The sequence below is a fragment of the Bombina bombina genome, chromosome 1 (assembly GCF_027579735.1).
Source record: "Bombina bombina isolate aBomBom1 chromosome 1, aBomBom1.pri, whole genome shotgun sequence".
Classification (NCBI taxonomy): Eukaryota; Metazoa; Chordata; class Amphibia; order Anura; family Bombinatoridae; genus Bombina; species Bombina bombina.
In genome coordinates, this window is record NC_069499.1 from 6,528,322 (window position 1) to 6,545,596 (window position 17,275).

At 44.1% G+C, this 17,275-nt stretch overlaps 1 protein-coding gene across 1 annotated transcript in view; it reads right to left on the reverse strand.

Annotated features, from left to right (window-relative positions):
* Positions 1-15,183, reverse strand: part of KIF26A (kinesin family member 26A) — a 378,483-nt gene extending 363,300 nt beyond the window's left edge. The window contains 3 exon segments of the mRNA XM_053697080.1: positions 7,110-7,146; positions 7,148-7,329; positions 15,052-15,183. Coding sequence (XP_053553055.1) covers positions 7,110-7,146; positions 7,148-7,329; positions 15,052-15,099 — 267 coding nt within the window. The 5' untranslated portion in view covers positions 15,100-15,183.
* Between the last annotated feature and the right edge of the window lie 2,092 nt (positions 15,184-17,275).

Consider the following 17,275-nt stretch of genomic DNA (forward strand, 5'->3'; position numbering starts at 1 on the left):
AACACTAACAAATAGCTGTGATACTGCAGTATGCACACAGTGACATCATGTAACGCCTGTGACACAGTCAGATACAGTATTTATTTAGTGTGTGAGTAATACTGGTCAGGTACTAAACACTAACAAATAGCTGTGATACTGCAGTATGCACACAGTGACATCATGTAACGCCTGTGACACAGATACAGTATTTATTTAGTGTGTGAGTAATACTGGTCAGGTACTAAACACTAACAAATAGCTGTGATACTGCAGTATGCACACAGTGACATCATGTAACGCCTGTGACACAGATACAGTATTTATTTAGTGTGTGAGTAACACTGGTCAGGTACTAAACACTAACAAATAGATATGATACTGCAGTATGCACACAGTGACATCATGTAACGCCTGTGACACAGATACAGTATTTATTTAGTGTGTGAGTAACACTGGTCAGGTACTAAACACTAACAAATAGCTGTGATACTGCAGTATGCACACAGTGACATCATGTAACGCCTGTGACACAGATACAGTATTTATTTAGTGTGTGAGTAACACTGGTCAGGTACTAAACACTAACAAATAGCTGTGATACTGCAGTATGCACACAGTGACATCATGTAACGCCTGTGACACAGATACAGTATTTATTTAGTGTGTGAGTAACACTGGTCAGGTACTAAACACTAACAAATAGCTGTGATACTGCAGTATGCACACAGTGACATCATGTAACGCCTGTGACACAGATACAGTATTTATTTAGTGTGTGAGTAACACTGGTCAGGTACTAAACACTAACAAATAGCTGTGATACTGCAGTATGCACACAGTGACATCATGTAACGCCTGTGACACAGATACAGTATTTATTTAGTGTGTGAGTAACACTGGTCAGGTACTAAACACTAACAAATAGCTGTGATACTGCAGTATGCACACAGTGACATCATGTAAAGCCTGACCCTAGAGTCTGAAACAGTTCCCTGCAGTAGTGAATGGTCCCTACAGAAATGTACTGACATTGTTACTAGGAAGAGTCAGTATTTGTTACTAAATTAAACGTGGTACATTCTGAGTATTTTTTACTGTTGTTATCATAAGTAATTTATTTGCCAGGTGCTAATTTATGTTAATGGCCCAAATACTGATACAACACAAATATACACATGGTGTGACCCGCACAGTGGGCAACTAGACTAAGCTAGCTCACACTGGGTACACAAGTGCACGTGGCACAAGGTAGACAACCAAAAGATTGCTCCCATCATGAGAGCTGCATGGTCTATTTTACTCAAAATCCAAAACAGGATGTTTAAAAACCATTTAAATTCCTGATAAAAGACTATCCCTGGCCGCCCTGTGCCATCTGTCTGAGAGAGACAAACTGACAAATAAATATATACACAGACATAAGTATAGACAGATAGACATACATACAGATACTTATATAAACAGTCAAATAAAACTAAACACAGTAAAAACAGGACATATAGATAAATATATACACAGACATATAGATAAACATATAAACAGACAGACATTTAGACATATACACAGACAAACATATACACAGGCAGACATAGAAAGATAAATATATACACAGGCAGACATAGACAGATAAACATATACACAGGCAGACATATACACAGGCAGACATAGACAAATAAACATATACACAGGCAGACATATACACAGGCAGACATAGACAGATAAACATATACACAGGCAGACATAGACAGATAAACATATACACAGGCAGACATATACACAGGCAGACATAGACAAATAAACATATACACAGGCAGACATATACACAGGCAGACATAGACAGATAAACATATACACAGGCAGACATAGACAGATAAACATATACACAAACATATACACAGGCAGACATAGACAGATAAACATATACACAGGCAGACATATACACAGGCAGACATAGACAAATAAACATATACACAGGCAGACATATACACAGGCAGACATAGACAGATAAACATATACACAGGCAGACATATACACAGGCAGACATAGACAGATAAACATATACACAGGCAGACATATACACAGGCAGACATAGACAAATAAACATATACACAGGCAGACATATACACAGGCAGACATATACACAGGCAGACATAGACAGATAAACATATACACAGGCAGACATATACACAGGCAGACATAGACAAATAAACATATACACAGGCAGACATATACACAGGCAGACATAGACAGATAAACATATACACAGGCAGACATAGACAGATAAATATATACACAGGCAGACATAGACAGATAAATATATACACAGGCAGACATAGACAGATAAACATATACACAGGCAGACATATACACAGGCAGACATAGACAGATAAACATATACACAGGCAGACATATACACAGGCAGACATAGACAAATAAACATATACACAGGCAGACATAGACAAATAAACATATACACAGGCAGACATAGACAAATAAACATATACACAGACAGACATAGACAGATAAACATATACACAAACATATACACAGGCAGACATATACAAATAAACATATACACAGGCAGACATAGACAAATAAACATATACACAGGCAGACATATACACAGGCAGACATAGACAGATAAACATATACACAGGCAGACATATACACAGGCAGACATAGACAAATAAACATATACACAGGCAGACATAGACAAATAAACATATACACAGGCAGACATATACACAGGCAGACATAGACAGATAAATATATACACAGGCAGACATAGACAAATAAACATATACACAGGCAGACATATACACAGGCAGACATAGACAGATAAATATATACACAGGCAGACATAGACAAATAAACATATACACAGGCAGACATATACACAGGCAGACATAGACAAATAAACATATACACAGGCAGACATATACACAGGCAGACATAGACAGATAAATATATACACAGGCAGACATAGACAAATAAACATATACACAGGCAGACATATACACAGGCAGACATAGACAGATAGACATATACACAGGCAGACATAGACAAATAAACATATACACAGGCAGACATATACACAGGCAGACATAGACAGATAAATATATACACAGGCAGACATAGACAGATAAACATATACACAGGCAGACATAGACAGATAAACATATACACAGGCAGACATAGACAGATAAATATATACACAGGCAGACATAGACAGATAAACATATACACAGGCAGACATAGACAGATAAATATATACACAGGCAGACATAGACAGATAAACATATACACAGGCAGACATAGACAGATAAATATATACACAGGCAGACATAGACAGATAAATATATACACAGGCAGACATAGACAGATAAATATATACACAGGCAGACACAGACAAATAAACATATACACAGGCAGACATAGACAAATAAACATATACACAGGCAGACATAGACAAATAAACATATACACAGGCAGACATATACACAGATGAACATATAAGCAGACAGACATAGACAGATAAACATATACACAAACATATACACAGGCAGACATAGACAGATAAATATATACACAGGCAGACATAGACAAATAAACATATACACAGGCAGACATATACACAGGCAGACATAGACAGATAAACATATACACAGGCAGACATAGACAGATAAACATATACACAGGCAGACATAGACAGATAAACATATACACAGGCAGACATATACACAGGCAGACATAGACAGATAAACATATACACAGGCAGACATATACACAGGCAGACATAGACAAATAAACATATACACAGGCAGACATAGACAAATAAACATATACACAGGCAGACATATACACAGGCAGACATATACACAGGCAGACATATACACAGGCAGACATATACACAGGCAGACATATACACAGGCAGACATAGACAGATAAACATATACACAAACATATACACAGGCAGACATATACAAATAAACATATACACAGGCAGACATAGACAAATAAACATATACACAGGCAGACATATACACAGATGAACATATAAGCAGACAGACATAGACAGATAAACATATACACAAACATATACACAGGCAGACATAGACAGATAAATATATACACAGGCAGACATAGACAAATAAACATATACACAGGCAGACATATACACAGGCAGACATAGACAGATAAACATATACACAGGCAGACATATACACAGGCAGACATAGACAGATAAACATATACACAGGCAGACATAGACAGATAAACATATACACAGGCAGACATATACACAGGCAGACATAGACAGATAAACATATACACAGGCAGACATAGACAGATAAACATATACACAGGCAGACATAGACAAATAAACATATACACAGGCAGACATAGACAAATAAACATATACACAGGCAGACATATACACAGGCAGACATATACACAGGCAGACATATACACAGGCAGACATATACACAGGCAGACATATACACAGGCAGACATAGACAGATAAACATATACACAAACATATACACAGGCAGACATATACAAATAAACATATACACAGGCAGACATAGACAAATAAACATATACACAGGCAGACATATACACAGATGAACATATAAGCAGACAGACATAGACAGATAAACATATACACAAACATATACACAGGCAGACATAGACAGATAAATATATACACAGGCAGACATAGACAAATAAACATATACACAGGCAGACATATACACAGGCAGACATACACAGGCAGACATATACAAATAAACATATACACAGGCAGACATAGACAAATAAACATATACACAGGCAGACATATACACAGGCAGACATAGACAGGCAGACATATACAAATAAACATATACACAGGCAGACATATACAAATAAACATATACACAGGCAGACATAGACAAATAAACATATACACAGGCAGACATATACACAGGCAGACATAGACAGATAAATATATACACAGGCAGACATAGACAAATAAACATATACACAGGCAGACATATACACAGGCAGACATATACAAATAAACATATACACAGGCAGACATAGACAAATAAACATATACACAGGCAGACATTTACACAGATGAACATATAAGCAGACAGACACACCTATAGATAGTCAAATGTTAGGTGCCAGCCAGCACATTTATTGCTACATTCTCAGTGAGTATTATACACAGACAGACATATAGACAGACAGACATATACACAGACAGACACACTATAGATAGTCAGATGTCAGGTGCTACATTCCCAGTGAGTATTATACACAGACAGACATATAGACAGACAGACATATACACAGACAGACAGACATATAGACAGACAGACATATACACAGAAAGACTTATACACAGACAGACACACCTACAGTTATTGCTACATTCCCAGTGAGCAGTGAGTATTATACACAGACAGACATATAGACAGGCAGACAGACATATACACAGACAGACATATACACAGACAGACATATAGACAGGCAGACAGACATATACACAGACAGACAGACATATACACAGACAGACACACCTATAGATAGTCAGATGGCAGGTGCTACTACATTCCCAGTGAGTATTATACACAGACAGACATATAGACAGGCAGACAGACATATACACAGACAGACATATACACAGACAGACATATACACAGACAGACATATACACAGACAGACATATACACAGGCAGACATATACACAGACAGACATATACACAGACAGACATATAGACAGACAGACATATACACAGACAGACATATACACAGACAGACATATACACAGACAGACAGACATATACACAGACAGACAGACATATACACAGACAGACATATACACAGACAGACAGACATATACACAGACAGACATATACACAGACAGACATATACACAGACAGACATATACACAGACAGACATATACACAGACAGACATATACACAGACAGACATATAGACAGACAGACATATACACAGACAGACATATACACAGACAGACATATACACAGACAGACATATACACAGACAGACATATACACAGACAGACAGACATATACACAGACAGACATATACACAGACAGACATATACACAGACAGACATATACACAGACAGACATATACACAGACAGACATATACACAGACAGACATATACACAGACAGACAGACATATACACAGACAGACATATCACAGACAGACATATACACAGACAGACATATACACAGACAGACATATACACAGACAGACATATACACAGACAGACAGACATATACACAGACAGACACACCTATAGATAGTCAAATGTTAGGTGCCAGCCAGCACAGTTATTGCTACATTCCCAGTGAGTATTATACACAGGCAGACATATAGACAGACAGACATATACACAGACAGACATATACACAGACAGACATATACACAGGCAGACATATACACAGGCAGACATATACACAGGCAGACATATACACAGGCAGACATATACACAGGCAGACATAGACAGATAAACATATACACAAACATATACACAGGCAGACATATACACAGGCAGACATATACACAGGCAGACATATACACAGACAGACATATACACAGACAGACATATACACAGACAGACATATACACAGACAGACATATACACAGACAGACAGACACACCTATAGATAGTCAAATGTTAGGTGCCAGCCAGCACAGTTATTGCTACATTCCCAGTGAGTATTATACACAGACAGACATATAGACAGGCAGACATATACACAGACAGACATATACACAGACAGACATATAGACAGGCAGACATATACACAGACAGACATATACACAGACAGACATATAGACAGGCAGACAGACATATACACAGACAGACACACCTATAGATAGTCAGATGTCAGGTGCTACATTCCCAGTGAGTATTATACACAGACAGACATATAGACAGACAGACATATACACAGACAGACATATACACAGACAGACACACCTACAGTTATTGCTACATTCCCAGTGACTATTATACACAGACAGACAGACACACCTATAGATAGTCAGATGTCAGGTGCTACATTCCCAGTGAATATTATGCACCCCCAGTTCCGTACTCACCATACTGGGACCTGGGATGGCAAGTCTGAGAGCCTGCCTTGAGCTCAGCCAGTTTGGCCTGGCAATAAGGGCACACTGCTCCCGGGGGGGCCATCTCCTGCACCACTGTGTCCCCAGCTCCCTCTGGTGTAGGGCGGCTTCCCCTGCCGGCCTCATCCCCAGACTGCAGCCTTGGTCGGGGGCATACTGTGTGCTCCCTACTGGGAAACTGCTCCGGGACCTGCGGAAAGGAGCACAAAATCACTATGGGGTAGATAGAATGAGCTCAGGTGCAATTAGGGACAGCTAGAAGGGTCACACAGTGATACACACAAACCGTGAAACACAAAGTGTTACATACACAGTGACACACACACACTGACACAGACACAGTTACACACACACACACACACTGACACACATTATTAGTCACACAGTGACACACACACAGTGACACGCACTGTTAGTGACACACATACAGTGACACATACACACAGTGACATACACACACAAACAGTGAAACACACAGTGTTACATACACACAGTGACACACACTGACACACATTAGTGACACAGTGACACACATACACAAAGTGACACGCACTGTTAGTGACACACATACAGTGACACATACACACACAAATAGTGAAACACACAGTGTTACATACACAGTGACACACACACACTGACAGTGACACACATTATTAGTGACACAGTGACACACATACACACAGTGACACACACACACAGTGACGCGCACTGTTAGTGACACACATACAGTGACACATACACACACAGTGACATACAAGGTGACAAACACACACATTGAAACATACACACAGTGACACACACAGTGAAACATGCACACACAGTGACACATAGTTAGTGACACACACACACAATGATACACACAGGAAACGCACCTAGTGACACATACACACAAACACATAACACATACACACAGTGACACACACACAAACAGTGAAACACATACACAGTGACACATGCCCACACACAAGGACACACACACAGTGACACATATTGTTAGTTACACACACAGTGACACACACACATACAGTGACACATATTGTTAGTAACACATACAAACACAGTGACATACATAGTGATACACACACACACATACAGTGACACATAGTAAAACACAGTGACACACACACAGTGACACATACATTGACACACACACATACAGTGACACACACACACACAGTGACACACACACACAGTGACACACACATACATACAGTGACACACACACATACACAGTGACACACACCCATTGACACACATACAGTGTCACACACAATGACACATACAGTGACACACACACATACAGTGAAACACACACATACAGTGACACATATTGTTAGTGACACACACACAGTGACACATAGTTAGTAAAACACACAGTGACATACACAGTGACACACACACATACCCACAGTGACACATACAGTGACACACACACAGTGACACACATTCAGTGACACACACACACAGTGACACACACAGACACATTGACATGCATACAGTGACAGACACACATACAGTGACACACACATACAGTGACACATACGGTGACACACACACAGTGACACATACAGTGACACACACACACAGTGAAACACACATACAGTGACACAGTGAGACACACACATACAGTGACACACACACATACAGTGAGACACACAGTGACACACACATACAGTGACACATAAGTGACACACACACACAGTGACACATACAGTGACACACACACAGTGAGACAGTGACACACACACATACAGTGAGACACACAGTGACACATACATACAGTGACACACATTGACACACAGTGACACACACACACATATACAGTGACACATACATACAGTGACACATGCACACACATACAGTGACACACACACAGTCAGTGACACACACAGTGACACACACAGTCAGTGACACACACACAGTGACACATGAACACACACATACAGTGACACACAGTGACAAAAACATATAGTGACACATACATACAGTCAGTGACACACAGTCAGTGACACACACACACAGTGACAGTCAGTGACACACACACACACAGTCAGTGACACACACACAGTGACACATGCACACACACACATACAGTGACACACACACACAGTCAGTGACACACAGTGACACACACAGTCAGTGACACACAGTCAGTGACACACACACACAGTGACACATACACACACACATACAGTGCATACAGTGACACACAGTCAGTGACACAAACACACACACAGTGAAACACACAGTCAGTGACACATACACACATACAGTGACACACACAGTCAGTGACACCTACAGTCAGTGACACATACACACACATACAGTGACACACACAGTCAGTGACACATGCACACACACAGTCAGTGACACACACACAGTCAGTGACACACAGTCAGTGACACACAGTCAGTGACACACACACACAGTGACACATACACACACACACATACAGTGCATACAGTGACACACAGTCAGTGACACACACACAGTGACACATACACACACACATACAGTGCATACAGTGACACACAGTCAGTGACACAAACACACACACAGTGAAACACACAGTCAGTGACACATACACACATACAGTGACACACACAGTCAGTGACACCTACAGTCAGTGACACATACAGTGACACACACAGTCAGTGACACATACACACACACACATACAGTGACACATACACACACATACAGTGACACACACACAGTAAGTGACACACAGTCAGTGACACACACAGTGACACACACAAAGTGGCACATGCACACACACATACAGTGACACACACAGTCAGTGACACATACACACACATACAGTGACACACACAGTCAGTGACACACAGTGACACACACACACATACAGTGACACACAGTCAGTGACACACACACACATACAGTGACACACACACAGTGACACATGCACACACACACAGTGACACATGCACACACACACATACAGTGACACACACAGTCAGTGACACATACACACACATACAGTGACACACACAGTCAGTGACACACATACAGTGACACACACACACACATACAGTGACACACACAGTCAGTGACACACACAGTCAGTGACACACACACAGTGACACATGCACACACACATACAGTGACACACACACAGTGACACATGCACACACACATACAGTGACACACACAGTCAGTGACACATACACACACACATACAGTGACACACACAGTCAGTGACACATACACACACATACAGTGACACACACAGTCAGTGACACACACAGTCAGTGACACACACACACACACACACAGTGACACACACACACATACAGTGACACACACAGTCAGTGACACACATACAGTGACACACACATACAGTGACACACACAGTCAGTGACACACACACACATACAGTGACACACACACAGTGACACATGCACATACAGTGACACACACAGTCAGTGACACACACACACACACATACAGTGACACACACAGTCAGTAACACACACACATACACACACACACATACAGTGACACACACAGTCAGTGACACACACACACACACACATACAGTGACACACACACACACACACAGAGACACACACACACACATCAGTGACACACACAACACAGACACACACATACAGTGACACACACACAGTGACACACACACAGTGACACAACACACACAGTGACACACACAACACAACACACACACAACATACAGTGACAACACACAGTCACAACACAGTGACACACACATCAGAGACAACACAGTCACGACACACAGTGACACACACATCAGTGACACACACAGTCAGTGACACACACACACATACAGTGACACACACAGTCAGTGACACACACAGTGACACATGCACACACACATACAGTGACACACACACACAGTGACACATGCACACACACATACAGTGACACACACAGTCAGTGACACACATACAGTGACACATGCACACACATACAGTGACACACATACAGTGACACACACACAGTCAGTGACACACATACAGTGACACATGCACACACATACAGTGACACACACAGTCAGTGACACACATACAGTGACACATGCACACACATACAGTGACACACACACACATACAGTGACACACACACACACATACAGTGACACACACACAGTCAGTGACACACACATACAGTGACACACATACAGTGACACACACATACAGTGACACACACAGTGACACACACATACAGTGACACACACATACAGTGACACACACAGTGACACACACATACAGTGACACACACATACAGTGACACACATACAGTGACACACACATACAGTGACACACACACACATACAGTGACACACACAGTCAGTGACACATACACACACACATACAGTGACACACACAGTCAGTGACACATACACACACATACAGTGACACACACAGTCAGTGACACACATACAGTGACACACACATACAGTGACACACACAGTCAGTGACACACACATACAGTGACACACACACAGTGACACATGCACATACAGTGACACACACAGTCAGTGACACACACACACACAGTGACACACACACACATACAGTGACACACACAGTCAGTGACACACATACAGTGACACACACATACAGTGACACACACAGTCAGTGACACACATACAGTGACACACACATACAGTGACACACACAGTCAGTGACACACACACACATACAGTGACACATGCACATACAGTGACACACACAGTCAGTGACACACACACACATACAGTGACACACACAGTCAGTAACACACACACACATACAGTGACACACACAGTCAGTGACACACACACACATACAGTGACACACACAGTCAGTAACACACACACATACAGTGACACACACACACACACAGTGACACATACACACACAGTGACACATACACACACATACAGTGACACACACACACACAGTGACACACACACACAGTGACACACACATACAGTGACACACACACACAGTGACACACACACACATACAGTGACACACACACAGTCAGTGACACACACACACACATACAGTGACACACACACAGTCAGTGACACACAGTCAGTGACACACACAGTCAGTGACACACACAGTCAGTGACACACATACAGTGACACACACAGTCAGTGACACACACAGTGACACATGCACACACACATACAGTGACACACACACACAGTGACACATGCACACACACATACAGTGACACACACAGTCAGTGACACACATACAGTGACACATGCACACACATACAGTGACACACATACAGTGACACACACACAGTCAGTGACACACATACAGTGACACATGCACACACATACAGTGACACACACAGTCAGTGACACACATACAGTGACACATGCACACACATACAGTGACACACACAGTCAGTGACACACATACAGTGACACATGCACACACATACAGTGACACACACACACATACAGTGACACACACACACACATACAGTGACACACACACAGTCAGTGACACACACATACAGTGACACACACATACAGTGACACACACAGTGACACACACACATACAGTGACACACACATACAGTGACACACACAGTGACACACACATACAGTGACACACACATACAGTGACACACATACAGTGACACACATACAGTGACACACACATACAGTGACACACACACACATACAGTGACACACACAGTCAGTGACACATACACACACACATACAGTGACACACACAGTCAGTGACACATACACACACATACAGTGACACACACAGTCAGTGACACACATACAGTGACACACACATACAGTGACACACACAGTCAGTGACACACACATACAGTGACACACACACAGTGACACATGCACATACAGTGACACACACAGTCAGTGACACACACACACACAGTGACACACACACACATACAGTGACACACACAGTCAGTGACACACATACAGTGACACACACATACAGTGACACACACAGTCAGTGACACACACACACATACAGTGACACACACACAGTGACACATGCACATACAGTGACACACACAGTCAGTGACACACACACACATACAGTGACACACACAGTCAGTAACACACACACATACAGTGACACACACAGTCAGTGACACACACACACATACAGTGACACACACAGTCAGTAACACACACACATACAGTGACACACACACACACAGTGACACACACACAGTGACACATACACACACATACAGTGACACACACACAGTGACACACACACACAGTGACACATACACACACATACAGTGACACACACACACAGTGACACACACACACAGTGACACACACATACAGTGACACACACACACAGTCAGTGACACACACACAGTCAGTGACACACACACACACATACAGTGACACACACACAGTCAGTGACACACAAAGTCAGTGACACACACAGTCAGTGACACACACACACATACAGTGACACACACAGTCAGTGACACACACAGTGACACATACACACAGTCAGTGACACACACAGTGACACATGCACACACACATACAGTGACACATACAGTCAGTGACACACATACAGTGACACATGCACACACATACAGTGACACACATACAGTGACACACACACAGTCAGTGACACACATACAGTGACACATGCACACACATACAGTGACACACACAGTCAGTGACACACATACAGTGACACATGCACACACATACAGTGACACACACATACAGTGACACACACACAGTCAGTGACACACACATACAGTGACACACACACACATACAGTGACACACACACACATACAGTGACACACACAGTCAGTGACACACATACAGTGACACATGCACACACATACAGTGACACACACACACACACACATACAGTGACACACACACACACAGTGACACACATACAGTGACACACACATACAGTGACACACACAGTGACACACACATACAGTGACACACACATACAGTGACACACATACAGTGACACACATACAGTGACACACACATACAGTGACACACACAGTGACACACACATACAGTGACACACACATACAGTGACACACATACAGTGACACACACATACAGTGACACACACAGTGACACACACACATACAGTGACACACACATACAGTGACACACACACACATACAGTGACACACACATACAGTGACACACACAGTGACACACACATACAGTGACACACACATACAGTGACACACACAGTGACACACACACATACAGTGACACACACATACAGTGACACACACAGTGACACACACACATACAGTGACACACACATACAGTGACACACACATACAGTGACACACACACACATACAGTGACACACACATACAGTGACACACACAGTGACACACACATACAGTGACACACACATACAGTGACACACACACACATACAGTGACACACACACACAGTGACACACACATACAGTGACACACACATACAGTGACACACACAGTGACACACACATACAGTGACACACACATACAGTGACACACACAGTGACACACACACACAGTGACACACACATACAATGACACACACAGTGACACACACATACAGTGACACACACACATACAGTGACACACACAGTGACACACACACACAGTGACACACACACATACAGTGACACACACACATACAGTGACACACACAGTGACACACACACACAGTGACACACACATACAGTGACACACACAGTGACACACACACATACAGTGACACACACAGTGACACACACACATACAGTGACACACACACATACAGTGACACACACAGTGACACACACACACAGTGACACACACATACAGTGACACACATTGTTAGTGACACAAATCTTTGAGTGCCCCTCTCTCTGGCACACACCTACCATTCTGGTGCCACCACCACCTCCCGCTCCCCCCTGCACAGGGGCCATGGGGCTCCGATCCTCAGCTGGGAGCTCCGTCCATATCCACCCGGACCCCACAGCTCAACCTCCAGCTCCGTGCGCGCTCCAGCACTGTGACTGATCTCGTGTGCTGGGGGTGTGAGGGGCGGGGTCACTTATGCACACCCTGATACTGACGTATGCACACCCGGCACGTGCACGCCCTCATCCCAAACACACCCGCGCTAATACTGACATATGCACGCAGTCACTAAGGGGGTCACTGAGGGGATCACTAGTGAGGTTACTGAGGGGGTCACTGAGGGGATCACTAGTGAGGTCACTGGGGGGGTTACTTAGGGGATCACTAGTGAGGTCACTGGGGGGGTCACTGAGGGGATCACTAGTGAGGTCACTGGGGAGGGGGTCACTGAGGGGATCACTAGTGAGGTCACGGGGGGTTACTGAGGCGATCACTAGTGAGGTCACTGGGGAGAGGGTCACTGAGGGGATCACTAGTGAGGTCACTGGGGAGGGGTTCACTGAGGGGATCACTAGTGAGGTCACTGGGGGGGTCACTGAGGGGATCACTAGTAAGGTTACTGGGGGATCACTAATGGAGTCACTGAGGGGATCACTAGTGAGGTCACTGAGGGGATCACTAGTGAGGTCACTGGGGATCACTGAGGGGATCACTAATGGAGTCACTGATGGGGTCACTGAGGGGATCACTAGTGAGGTCACTAATGGGGTCACTGAGGGAGTCAATGAGGGGATCACTAGTGAGGTCACTGGGGGGGTCACTGAGGGGATCACTAGTGAGGTCACTGGGGAGGGGGTCACTGAGGGGATCACTAGTGAGGTCACTGGGGGGTCACTGAGGGGATCACTAGTGAGGTTACTGGGGGGTCACTGAGGGGATCACTAGTGAGGTCACTGAGGGGATCACTAGTGAGGTCACTGAGGGGATCACTAGTGAGGTTACTGGGGGGGATCACTAATGGAGTAACTGAGGGGATCACTAGTGAGGTCACTGGGGGGGTCACTGAGGGGATCACTAGTAAGGTTACTGGGGGATCACTAATGGAGTCACTGAGGGGATCACTAGTGAGGTCACTGAGGGGATCACTAGTGAGGTCACTGAGGGGATCACTAGTGAGGTCACTGGGGATCACTGAGGGGATCACTAATGGAGTCACTGATGGGGTCACTGAGGGGATCACTAGTGAGGTCACTAATGGGGTCACTGAGGGAGTCAATGAGGGGATCACTAGTGAGGTCACTGGGGGGGTCACTGAGGGGATCACTAGTGAGGTCACTGGGGAGGGGGTCACTGAGGGGATCACTAGTGAGGTCACTGGGGGGGTCACTGAGGCGATCACTAGTGAGGTCACGGGGGGGTTACTGAGGCGATCACTAGTGAGGTCACTGGGGAGGGGGTCACTGAGGGGATCACTAGTGAGGTCACTGGGGAGGGGGTCACTGAGGGGATCACTAGTGAGGTCACTGGGGGGGTCACTGAGGGGATCACTAGTGAGGTCACGGGGGGGTTACTGAGGGGATCACTAGTGAGGTCAGTGGGGGGGTCACTGAGGGGATCACTAGTGAGGTCACTGGGGGGGGCACTGAGGGGATCACTAGTGAGGTCACTGGGGGGGTCACTGAGGGGATCACTAGTGAGGTCACTGGGGGGTCACTGAGGGGATCACTAGTGAGGTTACTGGGGGGTCACTGAGGGGATCACTAGTGAGGTCACTGAGGGGATCACTAGTGAGGTCACTGAGGGGATCACTAGTGAGGTTACTGGGGGGGATCACTAATGGAGTAACTGAGGGGATCACTAGTGAGGTCACTGGGGGGGTCACTGAGGGGATCACTAGTAAGGTTACTGGGGGGATCACTAATGGAGTCACTGAGGGGTTCACTAGTGAGGTCACTGAGGGGATCACTAGTGAGGTCACTGAGGGGATCACTAGTGAGGTCACTGGGGATCACTGAGGGGATCACTAATGGAGTCACTGATGGGGTCACTGAGGGGATCACTAGTGAGGTCACTAATGGGGTCACTGAGGGAGTCAATGAGGGGATCACTAGTGAGGTCACTGAGGCGATCACTAGTGGAGTCACTGATGGGGTCAATGAGGGAGTCACTGAGGTGATCACTAGTGAGGTCACTGATGGGGTCACTGAGGGAGTCACTGGGGTGGTTACTGAGGGGATCACT